This window comes from Sander lucioperca, chromosome 1, assembly GCF_008315115.2.
Source record: "Sander lucioperca isolate FBNREF2018 chromosome 1, SLUC_FBN_1.2, whole genome shotgun sequence".
NCBI lineage: Eukaryota > Metazoa > Chordata > Actinopteri > Perciformes > Percidae > Sander > Sander lucioperca.
This window is the reverse complement of record NC_050173.1, coordinates 5,075,779-5,093,352: the sequence shown is the minus strand read 5'-3', so window position 1 is coordinate 5,093,352 and position 17,574 is coordinate 5,075,779. Positions and strand designations below refer to the sequence as shown.

General features: G+C 40.6%; 2 protein-coding genes across 2 annotated transcripts in view; both read left to right on the top strand.

The window, feature by feature from the left end:
• Positions 1 to 3,412: 3,412 nt before the first annotated feature.
• On the top strand, positions 3,413 to 8,108 carry LOC116067365 (zinc finger protein 239-like). The gene is made up of 2 exons (XM_031323790.2): positions 3,413 to 3,632; positions 7,215 to 8,108. The coding sequence occupies exons 1-2, from the start codon at positions 3,540 to 3,542 to the stop codon at positions 7,914 to 7,916; spliced, it is 795 nt and encodes a 264-aa protein (XP_031179650.2). The 5' UTR covers positions 3,413 to 3,539; the 3' UTR covers positions 7,917 to 8,108.
• Positions 8,109 to 12,163: 4,055 nt separating this feature from the next.
• Positions 12,164 to 17,574, top strand: part of LOC118496062 (zinc finger protein 239-like) — a 28,194-nt gene continuing 22,783 nt past the window's right edge. The window contains exon 1 of the mRNA XM_036006213.1: positions 12,164 to 12,305. Within this exon, the coding sequence (XP_035862106.1) occupies positions 12,297 to 12,305 (9 nt within the window). The 5' untranslated portion in view covers positions 12,164 to 12,296. The remainder of the gene's footprint in view (positions 12,306 to 17,574) is intronic.

Genomic DNA, 17,574 nt, shown 5'->3' with positions numbered 1-17,574 from the left:
GTCATCACTGGTCTCATCTCTACGTGATGCCATCGCCGACCTCATGTCTGTCTCATTGACTCCTTGCCTGTGTTTTTCTCCACTAAGACATGTCAAACAAACATTATGTAATAGATTTTTCATTAGTTTTTCCATATCAATAATATTAAGAAATTAATCTGTTGGTATCAAGTGGCTCCTCCTACACTTCCACCTAATGTTAGACCTACCTGTTGCCTTCCCCTGTCTGTCCTGATCCATCATCCTCACACCTGAATTAAATGAACTCACTGTTAAATACAGCAGCCTCAATTCTTAAATCAGCCTAGTGATGGCATCAGATAAGACAACTATTAGACAGTAAGGTTGTGCTGCTGTTGAAATTACATTCACATTTTGGATTTTAAATATTTATATATTTTTCTTCTTGTCATTTATTGTGCATGCTACCTTATATTTATCAGTTGTTCTTTTACCTTAATAAAATTGAGATATGTCATGCATGGGATTGGTACCATAGGGTTTAACCAAAATCTAAATGTAGCTATCAGCAACATTGGTTTGCATTAAGCTAGCCGTAAACCCCACTGTAGCTGCTAGTGTTAGCAAACACTAGCTAGTCTGAGAACAGTCTGTTAACATGAATATTTGCAAGCCTCCAAGTTTGGAAAATCTATGCATGATTCAATGATAAATCAGAGTTATAGCATTAGTTATGTTTTCTAGATTCTTGTCATTTATTGTACATGCTACCTTATATTTATCAGTTTTCAGCTCAGCAACCTTGGTTTTGCATATTGTAAACTAGCCGTAAACCCCACTTTAGCTGCTAGTGTTAGCAAAACCTAGTTAGTCAACAGTCTGTTAACATGAATATTTGCCAGCCTCCAAGTTTGGTAGCAAATATATGCATGATTCAATGGTAAACCCCCATTTGGCTGCTACATTCCCAGTGTTAGCAAACACTAGCTAGTCTGTTAACATGAATATGTGCAAGCCTCCAAGCACAGACGTCACACTTTAAATCCTACCTGTTGCCTTTCACCATCCACTTATTTAACTGCTGTCGCATCTCTGGACATGTAATCTCCTTTCTCCTCTTTCTTTTTCTATTTTTAGCCCCAACAGCTGTTTTGCTTTGCTCTTTTTCCATAGACGGCAACTTACTAATCGTACACTCGTACCTGCTCACTCAGCGCTCACGGCGTCCACCCGCTCCCCCCCCCTCCCTCTTCTATGTCAACATTCTATGATGGAATCTTATGAGACATAGTCCTAAGGTGTGTCTCAAATCGCGCACTTCTGTACTTATACTAGCTATTTGAGTACACTCAATCTGTCACTCGTCGAAGTGTGGTAAATGCAGTGCACTACAAGTACCCGGATGGTGCACTCATAACGGTCAAAAAGTTGAGTGTGGATCGATGGACACTTTCCACCCTCAACGGTCGCCATCTTGGCTACGTAGCGGAAGGGGCGGAGCTAACAAAAGGTGAAAAACTTTCGATAATGGCGGCCGAATACGCGACAGCGAGACCCACGGAGCATTACAAATGTAAGTTGAACATTAGTCTTTTGCTATATTTGTATAACATATAAGCCACCTGTTTATGTATATTTGGTTAATTTTGGAGTCTGTGATGATTTTTGTACCGCGAATTATAACGTTAATTTGTACCGTAATTTGATGTGCTATCAAGCTAGCTTTAGCTAACTTTAGCTAGCTAACAGCGGCACAGTTTAACCAAAGAAGTTACGGGTACGTCTATAATCTTTGGTTTAACCACTGGCAAATAAGTTATAACCTAGCTAATGTTACATGTGTTGTGGTATACGGTTGTTTGTTGTGTTAAACTATCGTCCTCACTGTAGACAATTTTAGCGTTAGATGTGTGATCTTGTAGATATACATTAAGCTGCAAGCGTTAGTAGTAATGTTACAGTACGTTAATGTATGCTATTTTATAACGTATTAACAGTGCTGTTTGTGTCCTGACTTATATAATCGTTAGGGACACAGACGTGGCCGTCAATGCTGCCAACTTGAGGGAAGTCCTCCTCTGCTGGAAGGCCAACGACCTGGGGGAGGAGAGAGGACTCCCTGCTGGTATTGTGGACAGCACGGTGCACAGTGGCCCGGGGCATAGCAAAGGCTCTGGCTAAACCACGATAAGAGGTACCGCTGGCGAGCCAAAAGAGGAAGACAAGGGCCTCGATGACGGGTCCCCAACCATGGTCACACGCCGTGCCGAGGATGTACCGTTAAAGGATCCCCCTGGAGAGTCTGAAGTCCACCATCATATCACTTTCCCCATCAAAGTACAGGGCCAGCAATGAATAGAACAATGGGATATATTTAAATGTCTATTGGGTTGCCTCTGCTTTCACTCTTGTATTGTCACTGTAATTAATAGCTATTGCAATAAACACTCTTATATAAACATATATGACTATTTTCTATGTATGTTCTTTATGTCAGTTGGACACCATTTGAATTGTTCAGATTTTGCTAAAATAACTAAAAATGGCCATTTTGGGTTGTTTTTTACAATGAATTAAGAGCAAAAGTATGAATATCATCATACCGGGTAAGTCTACGGTTGCATAAAACAGAGGGCAAAAACAAGCAACAATAAAAACAATCACATTCATTTTGATGAACAAAGCAGAAATGTGTTTTTCACGAGTGACAACAGTGTTGGGAATGCTCTGCCTTGGGTACAATTCACAATTTCATAGAAGAAGAAGAAGGAGGACTGAGATGTTGTGATGTCATTTCCTGTAAGTACATAAGGCAGTGCGCGATTTGAGACAACACTACCCCGTCAAATTTTACGCACTATGCAAGTAAGTACGTAGTGTACGAAGTGCACTTCAGTTAGTACACTAACGGAAGTGCGCGATTTGAGACACACTACTACTCTAGCCTGTTAGTCCTCTAAAATGTTATTATAATATCATTGAGAAAATGTAGAAATTATTTAGAAACGCATAACAGCAGCTACATATTGAAAATACCAAAAAAAGATTTTTTTTTTAACCATCGTTTTGGCGCCCCCCATGGTGCTGCGCCCCTATGCCCCGCATATAGCGCATACCCACTTTTTGCGCCACTGGTCTTAAGGGCCCCCCCCCCCCCGATGCACTTCATTTAAGTGCTTTTGCTGTCTCCATTGAGGAGGTGGGTCTTAACTTGTGCCTCCTGTTTGCAGGTTACTAATTAGAGTAACTCAGCTCAGCTGGGTCTGGTGTGCTGAGGCCACTTAAGCTGCAGTATCCTCTGTCTCTGGTCTCTGGTCTGGCTGTCCTCACAGGCACACCAAGGTTGGGTTATGTTTGGTTATGCTACTGATTTCTACATCCCATTCTGTATATAGTTAATTTGGTCTAATTTGGTTCAATTTGGTTTAATAAATTGTTGAGGAGGGAGCTTCTTGTTATGACCACCTGAGCCAGGTCGTGATTCAGCCATACAGTCTTGGAACCCGGAGTGAGTCAGCAGTCCCAGTGGAGAGCTGCTGGATTTCAGAGACCAGGACCAGGACCAGAACCAGAGCGGAATGGAGGAGGAGCAGCAGAAGCCGGAGCAGCGGAGCAACAAGGTCCCCAGAAGAGCAGCAGCAGGCTCGGCCTCTGATAGCAGCGGTGTTCAGGTCAGTGTTAGGACACAACAAGCACACTGAAGACACAAGATGGCCGACTCTCATGGAAACAACATGGGGCTCTGTGTGCATTAGCACACATGCTTCTCTCTGTGTGAAAAGGGGCCATAGGCGTAAAAAGAGGTTTTTAAAAGTCTCGGTGTGTTCAGCTCTCAGTCCGTTTGGAGCTTCTAACTCAATCTCTGGGCTTAGTTTAGTTTCTAGTTGATATCTGCTCTGGTTTACATTTCGGCTCCGTTTATAGGAGTCTTGTTAAGTTACTGCTGATGAAGAGCAACATTTCCTTATGTTCCTCTTCAAAATAAAAGCATGTATGTAACAAAATAACCAGGGGCTTTTATTGTGAATAATGTATAGGAAGTTAAACCGTTTTAATGCTTTGTGAACACAGCGCTATGAAGAGAGCTATGACAATGCTTGACTAATAAATACCAAAGTAGATGAGATAAGAGCAGGAATGTCTGTAGTGGTATTGTACATATTGGTGAATTAGGGATGTTTGATGAAAGTAAAAATAAAGTGATTGTATACCAGTGGCTGCCTTCTCAGGCAACAGTGAGAGACAGAGCTCCAGACAGCCAGGGATAGAAGAGCAGGCGGCACACCACAACATAGACACTACTCAGTGACTACTCACCACTTTAAAAAAATCAGTTTATTAATGGAAATTACACAGGAAATGCATAGAATAAAATGTCTATCAGTAGAAAAATAATTTCCCTTTTTTTTAACCTTTATCTTTAAACATCCTTCATCATAAATGCCTTGAACTAGCATTACAACACAACACAACACTACAAGTAAAGGACTAAGAGTAAAGTAAAATCTAAAATAAAATGTAAAAATGGGTGGGGGTCGACACATGAAGGTATTATATCGAAATGCCATAATAATCCTGATAATAACCTTAGTAAATCGTAGCATAAAAGTATGTGTTTTATCAGATATCATTTTTGGAAGTAGACCAGCACTTTAGCCAGGATCTAAGCATCTACGTTCAAGAGAGATATTGGACGGTAGGATCCACAGTGGGTAGGGTCTTTATCTTTCTGGAGAAGAAGAGAGATGGATGCTTGAGAGAAAGTGTAGGGGGGGTAAGGAACCTATCTAGTGATTCAGTAAAAACTTTCAAGAGGAGAGGTGTAATCTGGTCTCTAAACCTTTTATAGAACTCTATATGGTATCTATCTATGCCTGGAGTTTTGCTATTTTGCATGGCCATAATGGCTTCAAGAACATCTCCTCCTATTTCTAAATTTTGTTCAAGTGTGGATGTGTAACGATGGTCAAGCATCAGGGGGACAGAGGCGAAATGTTGAATTTTTATTTTTTATTTTTCCTTTTGAAAATCAAAACATTGTCTTCAGGCTTTGTTGAAGACATTTACAGCATCCGATCAAAAGTATACAGCTTCTCTGCTAATTACTCTTTCAGTAATAGAAAATGCATACTTTATTATTATTATTATTATTATTATTATTATTATTATTATTATTATTATTATTATTATTATCTGAACTTTTTAATTCATCATATAGAATGGCATAACTGCAGCTGAAGTGCATAAAGTTACAGCACTTAATTAAAACCTAATTACACTATGGAGCCACATACCTTTGGAAAATAAATTAAAACATTGTCTTCAGGCTTTGGTGTACAGATCTACAGCATCTGCAAAGCAAAATATAAAGAATGCATTGCGTTACATAGGCTACATGTACTACGTCAATATCCCATTGTACACCATCAGTGCTTGCTAGCTAGCAAGGCACGCCAGACAGGATGTTAACACACATGGAACGACAACTAATTAACGTTCGGGAATACTCGCTTAACATACACTGTGGTCTCATACATATACCAAAACTATACTGAGATTAAACATACACACATGATAAATGCAGAGTAATATTACTTCCAATGTATGGACGTGACTAGCGGAGTTTACGGCTAGCCACATTAGCCATGTTAGCCTCAGTATGCCGAAACTCACGGTCAAAAGGAAACAAACTTTCTGTCAAACATGCAAAATGCAGTACGATCGTTACAGTGCATGGGAATAATATAACACATTAGATACATCGAAGTTATCAACCTAAACATCAATTTACTTTTAGAAAACTGATATACTGGGTGAAGTACTTTGTACACTGAACCTACCCGATCAAAAGTATACAGCTTCTCGGGTAGGGAAGTAATGTGAGACTACACGCAGCAGATCTGCAGTACACCATATGGCCAAGGGTGGCTCCATTCATAACTATTAAACAAGGCTGTTCATATTTGGTGAAAATCATACATAACAATACACTACATTCTGTTACAGATGCAACAGTTTTGGTCAAAAGAAGGGGCTTCCATGTTCAGAAAGGCAATCATTGAAGAGGTGTCTGTTGGGAGGTGTAAAGTGAAATGGGAGACAAAAATATTGTTAATGTGTTTAGGGTCTGAAATTAAGATACCTTGTTCATCTGCTACTTGAGGGATAAGACGGGATTCGGCCTGGCGTTTTAGTCGGTGAGCAAGTAGACTTCTCTGTAGCCGCTGAGAGGCTGAAGAAGGGAATAACTTGCCAGACGCGCTTATTGATCACGGCTCCAAATAGATTTATTTGCATTTGAAAATGGGGGGGGGGACTAAATCCAGTTGCATGATAAAACGGCATTAAGGAGCATTAGAAAGTGTGAAACAATGTGAAAAACAGCGGTCAGCAAAATATGAGACTTCCCCCTTTCACCCCCTCTCTGTCCCAAAACCAGAACAGGTGAACAGATATTACTTTGGTTCCTCTGCCCCCACCAGGTGCCTTAATTACCGTAAATGACCTTTCAAAATAATAGAACTACACCTGGCTCTTACAACTGTATTCTGAAACACACCACCACAATTATATTAAGCAATATTGATTAACTCTACTTTTTCATTAAAAGTTCATCTTAAAGCCGCGTGGAATATAAATTGGTAACTTCCTCCTCATAGCTTTGGTCCTCCTTAGCAGCGATAATGTTACTCCAGGCTTCCATCATCAACCAGCAGGCTGGCTAACGTTAGCTAGCCTAGTTTAATGGCGGTGCTAGCTTGTTCCTACAGCGGGTGGAACTTCATCATAAAGCTAGTAATACCACACCCCGCCCGTTTAGAGTGAAGATTTGATTGGTCAGTTTGACTGTCATTTGAAATAACTCCCTCTGAAGATGTATAGCTGGACCACCAATCACAGAGCTGAAAGCATAACTTCTTCCTAGCAACAGCAGAGGCAGCAAAAGGTGGACAATTCATTTAACCCTTTACATTCAACACAAATTGACCAGGCAGCTTTAAGGGTTTAGTTCCTCCTTAGATGTTTGTCAAATAATACATTGACAAAATATAATTACAACTGATGACTTTTTAAATGTTTTTTTTTTTTTTAGAATATCAACAAGTTGTAAAGGTGTATACGCTTACATATGTTAGTAAGTAAGCATATATAAGCATGGATTGGCATGCTAGCATTTGTAAGCATCTTAGCATATGTAAGTATGTTTGCATGTGTATCGCTCCACCATTGCATCTAACTCTCTGTTTCTATAGAAACGGAGAGGAAGAGGGGGACTCAGACATCACAGCTGTCAGTACTGTGGCAAGTCCTTTACAACATCTGGATATTTAAAGATTCATCAGAGAGTTCACACTGGAGAGAAACCATACAGCTGTGAACAATGCGGGGCAGCTTTCACACAGTCAAGTACGCTCAAACGTCATCAACTCATTCACACTGGAGAGAAGCCGTACAGCTGTGAGCAATGTTGTGCAGCATTCACACATTTAAATAGCTTAAAATCCCACCGACGTGTTCACACTGGAGAGAAGCCGTTCTGGTGTGAACAATGTGGGAAAACTTTTTCTCAGAGTGGTCACCTTAAATCCCACCAACGCATTCACACTGGAGATAAACTGTACAGCTGTGAACAATGTGGGGCAGCATTCACACAGTTACATAGCTTAAATTCCCACCGACGTGTTCACACTGGAGAGAAGCCGTTCTGGTGTGAACAATGTGGGAAAACTTTTTCTGAGAGTAGTAACCGTAAAAAACACCAACTCATTCACACTGGAGATAAACCATACAGCTGTGACCAATGCGGGGCAGCTTTCTCAGAGCTATCTAATTTAAAATCCCACCGACGTGTTCACACTGGAGAGAAGCCGTTCTGGTGTGAACAATGTGGGAAAACGTTTTCTCACAGTGGTAGCCTTAAAAGACACCAACGCATTCACACTGCCCCCTCCTGAACATTTTCTAAAGCCAAGCTGTTGTTAGAAAGGAGAGAGGGAACAGATAGCGTGAGTCAAGATGCTGTTTACTACCCAGATAACAAAAGAGAGCAGTCAGAGCCCAAAGTAGCCGAGGTCCAGGACCACTGCAGGCACTAACCTGCTTGATAAATATGGAAGAAGAACAAAGTGGGGAATTTGTCAGAGCACATAATATTGGGTAAAAATAAAGATGAGAAGTGAAAATCAGTGTAGTTTATATATGACTGTTATAATTTATGTTTTACTTTATTACTTATTACATACATAAGTTACATTACATATATTGCTTCATGTGTTTTATTGAAGAATATTGTGAGTTGGGTTTATTTTTGTCTAGTGACTTGAAGAGTAGTAATGTAGACTCACTGTAATCTGAACACTTGTTATTACCCCGCAAACTATGAATAAATACTTTTTCGACATACTATACTATGACTTTTTTTTGAGGGACTCGTGCCAGGGGAGGCTTGGACCCCGTCATAACTGCTGGCAGTTTGAGTTCTTTTAAACACGTTTTGATATGTTCAAGTTCAAGTAATCTAAGTAAGAAGAATATGAAGATGCTTTTATTAATCCCCAAGGGGAAATTACACTCTCTCACTGTCATTAAAGCTGTGATACCATGCTTTCATTATATCTAAAGTAATGTCATTTATGATTTTTATATTTACTCAAAGGAGAATTCCGGTCAATTCCAACACGTAGCTCTGTTTGTAAATTTGGAGTGCTGTCAGTAGTGCGAAAAACAATCTGTTGCCTACACCTCTGTATACCTCTGGGGAAAAAAAAAAAACATGCCTATTTTAAATATTTTTGTTGTATCTCTTTTCGGTGTTGTAGTTTGTAGTCCCGAAGCACTCGTCTTCAACACCGGAACTAAACAGAGCTGAATTAGCACGACTTTGTTGCATGTCCTTCAGTGTTCACTCAGAAGGAATCCCTTCACATGGGTAGGCACTTGTAATGACATTTTGAACATGTTAAGAGGCTAAAAGCACGTTTAAAACCTGCCCTGTTTCAGCCTCCTGGGTGCTAACTCTAGCAGGAGGATAACACGGTGTAGGCAACACCGATTGGTTTAGTTTTTCTTGCTACTGACAGCACTCCACATTTACAAACAGAGCTACGTGTTGAAATCGACCAGAATTCTCCTTTTTAAAGGTGCAATATGAAATATATTTACTCTATTTAATCCAAAAATGACTACAATATGTCATTAGATATTAAGGAAATATGCTAAGCTGAAATACTATGTTTTCTCCTTTTTGAAATGTCCATTACGTGATGACATTTGTGTTTGTGTTTTGGCCTGTGTGTTGGTATCAACTGCCCATTCTGACAGCTGGGCCGGGTTGCCAGATATACCTGTAAAAACACAAACCCAGCTCACTACAGCTGTAACGTTAGTACAGCCATGAAAGCAATAAACAAACAAACGGGATAAAAGGAGAGATTCTACCCGACCTAAAAACCCTTGGCATGTTTCTAACAGTTGCATGACCAGAGACGTAACAAAACCTTGGGTAAATGTTAGATGTATAAATCTCCAATGGACGACATTCTGACTGGAGCTGGCTAACACCGCCATGCTAACACGCCATAACTGCTAACGTTACCGGAGGACCAGGCAAGCGGGCCACGGCTGTTTACCAGCCACGGCTGTAGACGACTCGCTCCAGTATGTAGAATTTGGACTGCAGGAACTAATTTAAATGCTAGCTGTCAATATAATATATTAGACCTTTAAACTTTTTTGAGTTTTCATAATTTACTAGGAATTCTTTATTCTTATCCTTTTGTGTTGTGTAACTGAATGTTATTAACAGGATACACCAAGAGAGTGAATAGTTGTTGGATATATGACTTTTCATTTATATTTGACTTTATTACTTCATGTATTCATGTGTTTTGTTGAATATAGTGAGTTGGGTTTCTTTTTGTTTGATATTTTTCTCTTATGTTGAAGTTGGTCACGTTGGTTCATATGTGTGTGTGGTGTATAAATATTTGTTTATATTAATGTGATATTCTCAGTATTAAAAGTTTATATTATATTGCTCATTGCTGTGAGTTGTGTGTAGTCATGAGACGTGGGGGAGGACAAACTTGTATTCCCTGTACAATGAATAGGCTCGGACACACAGATGGTTTAGCTTAAGTTTTGATTATAGTTTATCAATTAGGAATATGATTGTATGTCAGAAGTAGAATAACAGGAAATACCGTTTAGTTTTGTCTGTATATTATGGCGATGAGAAAAGATTACGTGAGGAAGTTGCAGTTCCACCACAAAGGTGCGTGTGTGTGTGTGTGTGCGCAGGAGGATGCCATAAAGGTTGAGGGTTATGTCAAACGGGCCTCATAATTTGACAGACTTTGCTGACCTGAGCTCCGTACACATCTGTCTGAAGCTAGGGAAACTTAGTGTCATTTTAGGAACCCACATATGTGTTGTAAGACTTAACTGCTGGATTTAGTAAACTTTGCTTGACCTGAATCTATCATCTCTGATTGATCTTTGAGTTCTGGTATTAAAAGTCTCAACAGACGCACGGGAATTAGAGTAATTGAAGTCAGATCTTTCCAGCCATTCCCAGCAGTGGTCAGTTGAAGAGCAGTAACATAGACTCCCTGAATTTTGATGGGAGCCACCTATTTAAATGATGTTAAGGCTTAAATCTGCGTACTGTTACCATCTACACAAGATAAGGTAGAAGAAGACCAAAGAGCTCATTGTGGACTTCAGGAAGTCTAAAACTGGCACACGCACCCCCCATCCTCATCAACGGGACTGAGGTTGAGCGTGTCACCAGCTTCAAGTTTCTGGGGGTCCACATCTCTGAGGACCTGTTGGACCCTCAACACCTCTACCTTGATCAAGAAGGCTCATCAGGGTCTCTTCTTTCTGAGGAGACTCAAGGAGGTCCCCCTGTCTCCTCAGATCCTGGTGAACTTCTCCATCCTTCTTCACCATCTAGAGCATCCTCACCAACTGTGTCACAGGTTGGTATGGCAACTGCTCTGCCTACGACCGAAAAGCACTGCAGAGGGTGGTGAAAACTGCCCAACTCCCCCGCCCCGCCCTCCCTGCCTGTGCCAACCCCCCTATCCCACCCATAGTGTTCTATTTATTTACAAATGTACATACTGTAACTACACTTATACATAACTATATTCTATTAATCTTCATACTGTTCATCCTGCACATACACTTATTCTTAATTCACTTACTCTTACTACTCTTATGTTACTGTTTCTGCACTACAATGGTACTGTTACCACACTGCACATAGCTGTACATACTGTACATATCTGTCTATATGGTTCATACTGAATGTGCATATTTATTTTTCTTATAATATATTCTGCTAATACACTGCATATATCTATATTATTCTTACTACTAGTATAATGTTACTGCTACTACATTGCACATATCTGTATATGTTGTTCACATTACATAGCCATATTTATTCTGCTCTTATAAGGTAACTGCTAATATACTGCACATATGGGGGCGGTGATGGCGCAGTGGATATGACACCTACCTTTGGTGTGGAAGACCAGGGTTCGATTCCCACTGTGATACATCAACTAATGTGTCCCTGAGCAAGACACTTAACCCCTAGTTGCTCCAGAAGCGTGCGACTTCTGACATATATAGCAATTGTAAGTCGCTTTGGATAAAAGTGTCAGCTAAATGACATGTAATGTAACATATTTAATTTATATTACTCTAAACCACCTTCTGTAAACCAACTGTATACTACTGTCTACACTACAATATATGTATTGTCCTGTCTATACTCCACCTGTCTATATTTGTAAATCACATTGCACCTTTCTGCTCTTTCTGCACTTCTGATTGGACGCAAACTGCATTTCATTGTCTTTGTACTTGAACTCTGCACAGTGACAAAGTTGAATCTTATCTAATCTAAATTTTGTTTTGGAGACCTGCAGTTTAAATGTAACCAAGTATCCTGTATCATAGATACATGTCTGGTGTTTGTAACAAAGAAAACCGCTTCAAAATCGGTTCAATATTTAGTGAGAAATTATGATTTTAATAGTGGATAAACCTCCTGCCTCCATAGACACACATGCATTAGGAGGTGGGCTACTCCGTACCAAGATGGCGGCCGCGAAGACGTATCGCTCCAATCGGCTGCCTTAGCAACCGTAACTAAGGGGTGCGGGGGGTAGAGGGTTGAAGGGAGACGCTCCGAGATCGCGAGAACACGAAGGCTCCGCGAGATTTGTAGTGTCCCGAACCCGGAGTGAGTGAGCAGTCCCAGTGGAGAGCTGCTGGATTTCAGAGACCAGGACCAGGACCAGGACCAGAACAAGAGCGGAATGGAGGAGGAGCAGCAGAAGCCGGAGCAGCGGAGCAACAAGGTCCCCAGAAGAGCAGCAGCAGGCTCGGCCTCTGATAGCAGCGGTGTTCAGGTCAGTGTTAGGACACAACAAGCACACTAAAGACACAAGATGGCCGACTCTCATGGAAACAACATGGGGCTCTGTGTGCATTAGCACACATGCTTCTCTCTGTGTGAAAAGGGGCCATAGGCGTAAAAAGAGGTTTTTAAAAGTCTCGGTGTGTTCAGCTCTCAGTCCGTTTGGAGCTTCTAACTCAACCTCTGGGCTTAGTTTAGTTTCTAGTTGATATCTGCTCTGGTTTACATTTCGGCTCCGTTTATAGGAGTCTTGTTAAGTTACTGCTGATGAAGAGCAACATTTCCTTATGTTCCTCTTCAAAATAAAAGCATGTATGTAACAAAGTAACCAGGGGCTTTTATTGTGAAGAATGTATAGGAAGTGAAACCGTTTTAACAACCCAGACACTACTCAGTGACTACTCCCCACTTTGGGAAGTTCCAGTTAACGCTATCTCACAATCACTATCAGCTTTATTGGCCAGGTTTGTTAAACAAACAAGGAATTAGACTCTCAAAGTACTCACTTAACATATAAAGAATAAAAACAGAAAGGACAGTAAGAAATATAAAAAATACTGTTAAGTATACAGTATAACAATACAATATAATTTACAAGAAATATACAATAACAATTGAAGAGAGGCAAGGAATAGTGCAATATCAGTATAGTCTGAGCTTTAAGATTTAAATATAAATATAGATAGATACTTTATTGATCCCCAAGGGGAAAAGAAAAATGTAGACATAGTAATATAAAAACTATGTAGTAGTGCAATGATAAAGTTTAAAAAAAGACAGCATTAAATATGGCATTATAAGGGAATAAAGTAGACGGTAGGATAGACACAAATCAACAGTCAATATTAGAGGTGTGAAGTAATCGGGTTACAGCTAGGGATGCACCGATCTGACTTTTTCAGTCCCGATACTGAGGCTTTATGTATCTGTCGATACCCGATACTGATCTGATACTGTTGTTGAATTAATAATAAACTGTATACCTTCCACCTTATACCTTCCTTCACCATGTGGAAGAGACTAAAGGCTACAGACTTTACTAAGACAAAATAAGACAAGTAGATGTAATTTGTTTGGCTCCACAACATTATACAATAAGGTTATATGAAGGAGAATCCATCAAACAGTTACAGAAACTAAACTGGTTTTATTGTGCAAACTGCAGAGTAGTAAAATAAACTTAAATTGAATAAATACACATACCAACAACTTTAACATGGTTTCTCTTTCCAAACCAAATAGTTGTGAGATAGTTGTATAAACACTAGCTTGGCCACAGGTCAGTTAGGTTGTTGTAGAAAAGTGGGCGAGTCAACGTAGCTCTGCTGTCAGCCTCCTTAGCTGTTTGAATAATAATAATAATAATATATATATATATATATATATATATATATATATATATATATATATATATATATATATATATATATATATATATATATATAATAATGTTAACAGGTTGTAGTGGTGACTGAACGTAGCTCTGCTGTCAGCCTCCTTCGCGGTTTGAATAATGTTTGTAGGTTGGCAGACATATTTCAGCGAGGCAAGACATCTTAAATCCAGAGTTTTTAATCTTTGCTCTGAACCCGTCTTTCTCAACGGTCTGTAGCGGGATCCTAGGTGGATTGTTATTGCGTTCATAATGTTGCTCCGCTGCATGCTTGAAGTGACATGTCTTTAACGCTAGCGCGGCTGACTAACGTTAGAGCAACCAAGTAGCTAATGTTAGAGCGACGGGCAACATCAGTGGCTAAATGATGTCAGATTTTTTTAGAAACCAAAAACCTAGGGAACAGCAGACGGCTCCTCTCTTGAGCATACGTTGTTCTGGTGTATCTCTGGTCTTTCTTCATCCTCTAACTTTCTTCTCTGTTCTTGAATGTGCAGAAGTGACCGGAGCCTCTCCCAGCTTAACAGACTGTTATCAAGGGGGTCAGCGTCTCCTCACAACCCGAACCTCCTATGGCGCCATTTTGATGCTACCAAGCCATCACCTCGCGTTAGCATCCCATTGACTGCCATTCATTCTGACGTCACTTTGACAGAGAATAACTTTACATCTGAAGAGTTTAAAGACTCTATTTGTCCGTTGTTTATTTCTAAAGAAACACGACAATGTATAAAAGGCTCCATTACCTTGTAGCTCACGTTATGGCTCCGTAGCAGACGTTTTTATAAAAATAGGCTAACGATTGGGTCATAACCACGAGACTTACTGTCTCATAGTAGAGGAATTACCGTATAGTACAGGAGAAGCTCTCAGGCAGTTTGGACTTCCATTAGCTGTTTAATTTTAATTACTGATGTTTCCACCGAATGCGGACCGGCTCCGCTGCATATAGGCTCAGTGCTCTGCCGTTCGTCAATACCCACCAGGTCCAGATTTGTTGTGGTACGGCTGCGGCCATGACAGTTGTAGTCACGAGGACCCACTAGATCTCACAAATTCAGGTTTTTTTTCCATCCAGAGGAGTAGATGGGAATCAACTCTGTGCTGTGTTTTTCAAGGTGTAGTGCAGGGAAATATGATCCTCCTGTCCTCCACTATCTGCCGTGTGCTGAATTGCTGCGGAGCTCTCCGGCGTCCGGCAAAAATAGAAGCTCTGGGTATCTGCTCCGGAGGGCCGGGACCGCCGGAGCTGGGCCTGAAACCTAATGACTCTGCCGCCGTTCCAGAGCGGATCCGCAGATGTTCCGCAACCGGTGGAAATTGGGGATAAGCAGCAGCTGTCGCTGACACAGTGATGCACATTTCCATGGGTAGTGAAGCTACAGTAGTCAGTGTTTTATGTTCGCTGCAAAGATGAACTAAATCACCTGATTAATGCAACGTTATCACGACATCTCCCGGCCATTTTTCACCGCAGAAAGCTGCTACCAGCCAGGCTAAAGCTAATATAGTTAGCTTAAAGAAAAAGTCCCAACTAACGTTACGGTTCAGTGCCCTGAATCTGGAAACGTAACACTACGTAATCTACAACAGCGGCCTGTGTCTGATATAACACCATTTACTTGTGTTCTTGGATACACAGTTTGTTGTTAGTGTGTGACATGCAGGTTCTGCATGCACAGCAAACCACCAATCACAATCGATGTCGATCAGTTTATCAAACAAGCAGAACCCGCTAGTCGACCACAACCTGAAATTTAGAGGAAGCAACATGCATGCATTAATATCATTCACTAGCCTGGATTGATAGTATTCTATGAATACAATGGTGTCATGTCAGTCAACCACTTTAACCAGTGTATTTAACTACCTAATGTCCCTCTCCAAACTCACTTCAGAAGAGTAGTCACAGTGCTTTCTTGCTTTGGTGTTTGTAAAGCATTAGTTCATCAAAGAGGGTTCACAATAAAAAGTTCATTTTTAATTTTCTATGTAGAGGCACTCCCCTACAAAATCACCCCGGTAGTTGAGAATGATTTATTATTTCTAAATAGAGTTATTCATTTAATCTTGTAAAACTTAGTCTTTTTCATGCAGACAGATTCAAATGATCATCACAGTATGAATCCAACATAAAGCCAACAACATCAATAGCCACATCAATCCCATGCAGGCACGATATAATAACCACCACGCTGAAGCCACAACACACGCCAGCCAGCTGTCTTCTCCAAACACAGCAGACACAAACCTGGTCAGCAGCAATCAACCTGCCACAACAACAGCCACACCAAACTTCAACAAGTGGCAGTAACCCGTTCACACAGTGTTTCAGACAAGCCATAACACAGTACCAAACACAGGGTACATACCGCTGGTTGGGTCTGGTGCTGTCGAGCGGCCACCGTTCTCCGCTAATTGCCGGGCGTTAGTGTGTGTGATCTCAAAAGCTGATGATCCAGTATTTCCACGTGTGGCTACGGCCTCGTATGAGCGTGGTTTCCTTCCAGTTTTGACTTTTTTTTGCTGACAAATATAGGCGACAATCTAAGACTTCTCTGTAACCGCTGAGAGGCTGAATAGGAGAATAACTTGACAGACGTGCTTATTGATCAGGGATCCAAATAGATTCATTTGCATTTGAAAATGGGGGAAAAACTAAATCCAGTTGCCTGATAAAACGGCATTACGGAGCATTAGAGGGTGGTGAAAACTGCCCAACACATCACCGGTTCCTCACTCCCCTCCATCGAGGCCATCCAGGGCAAGTGATGCTTGCGTAAGGCAAACACAAACACAAAATGCAGTAGTACACTATATTCCTTTTCAAAGATTAATTTGCTGCACATTAACTGCAACAATACACAACATGCTAAATTCAGCTGAACATATAATAATTATGAGCTGCAGAATTCCTACTTAACCTAAACAACGTTACACATTGTGCAAGAACAACATACAATATTTAAAATTGAGACACGTAAGACATGCAAAGCAATACCTCTGTTAATTTACAGCGTTCTAAACAATTAAACACACGGGCAGTGCGAGGGTCTGCCATTAAACAAGAACGAGCTGCAACGTGCCACGACATTATTGCATAAACACAGTGTAACATTATTATGAGGTAAAACAAACATCAGTATTACTTACTGGTAGTTGCACACACACAATTCTAGGAACTTAGAAATAAGTACAGCAACACTATCTTAAATTATCTATATATAAACTGCGCAGTCTTTTGACGCCAGCGCTCTGTTCCAAACTTTCCCTAAACTGAAACTTAAGCTGTCTTCTTCAGCGAGCAGCAGAGCGCAGTGCCGCTCCTGATTGAAGAGGTCCTTCATCCTTCGTCACAGCGCTATCTAACGAGAAAGCAGCCAGATACCAAAGCCCGCCCATTTAGAGTGAAGATTTGATTGGTCAGTTTGACTGTCATTTGAAATAACTCTCCCTCGGTAGATGTATAGCTGGACCACCAATCACAGAGCTGAAAGTATAACATCTTCTTCCTAGCAACAGCAGAGGCAGCAAAAGGTGGACAATTCATTTAACCCTTTACATTCAACACAAACTGACCAGGCAGCTTTAAGGGTTTATTTTTAGATGTTTGTTAACCCTCAGAACCCGATAACGGTTTAATGTAGAAACTTACCAATTTTTGCTGCTAAAAGCTAAGGAGTTAGCCATCACGGGGGTGTCTTTGTAGCCTTTACAGAAGGTTTTCTATCCAGCCTGGAAGTTGTGCCTCTTTTCGGAGTTGTTCAGCAATAAATCCAAACGC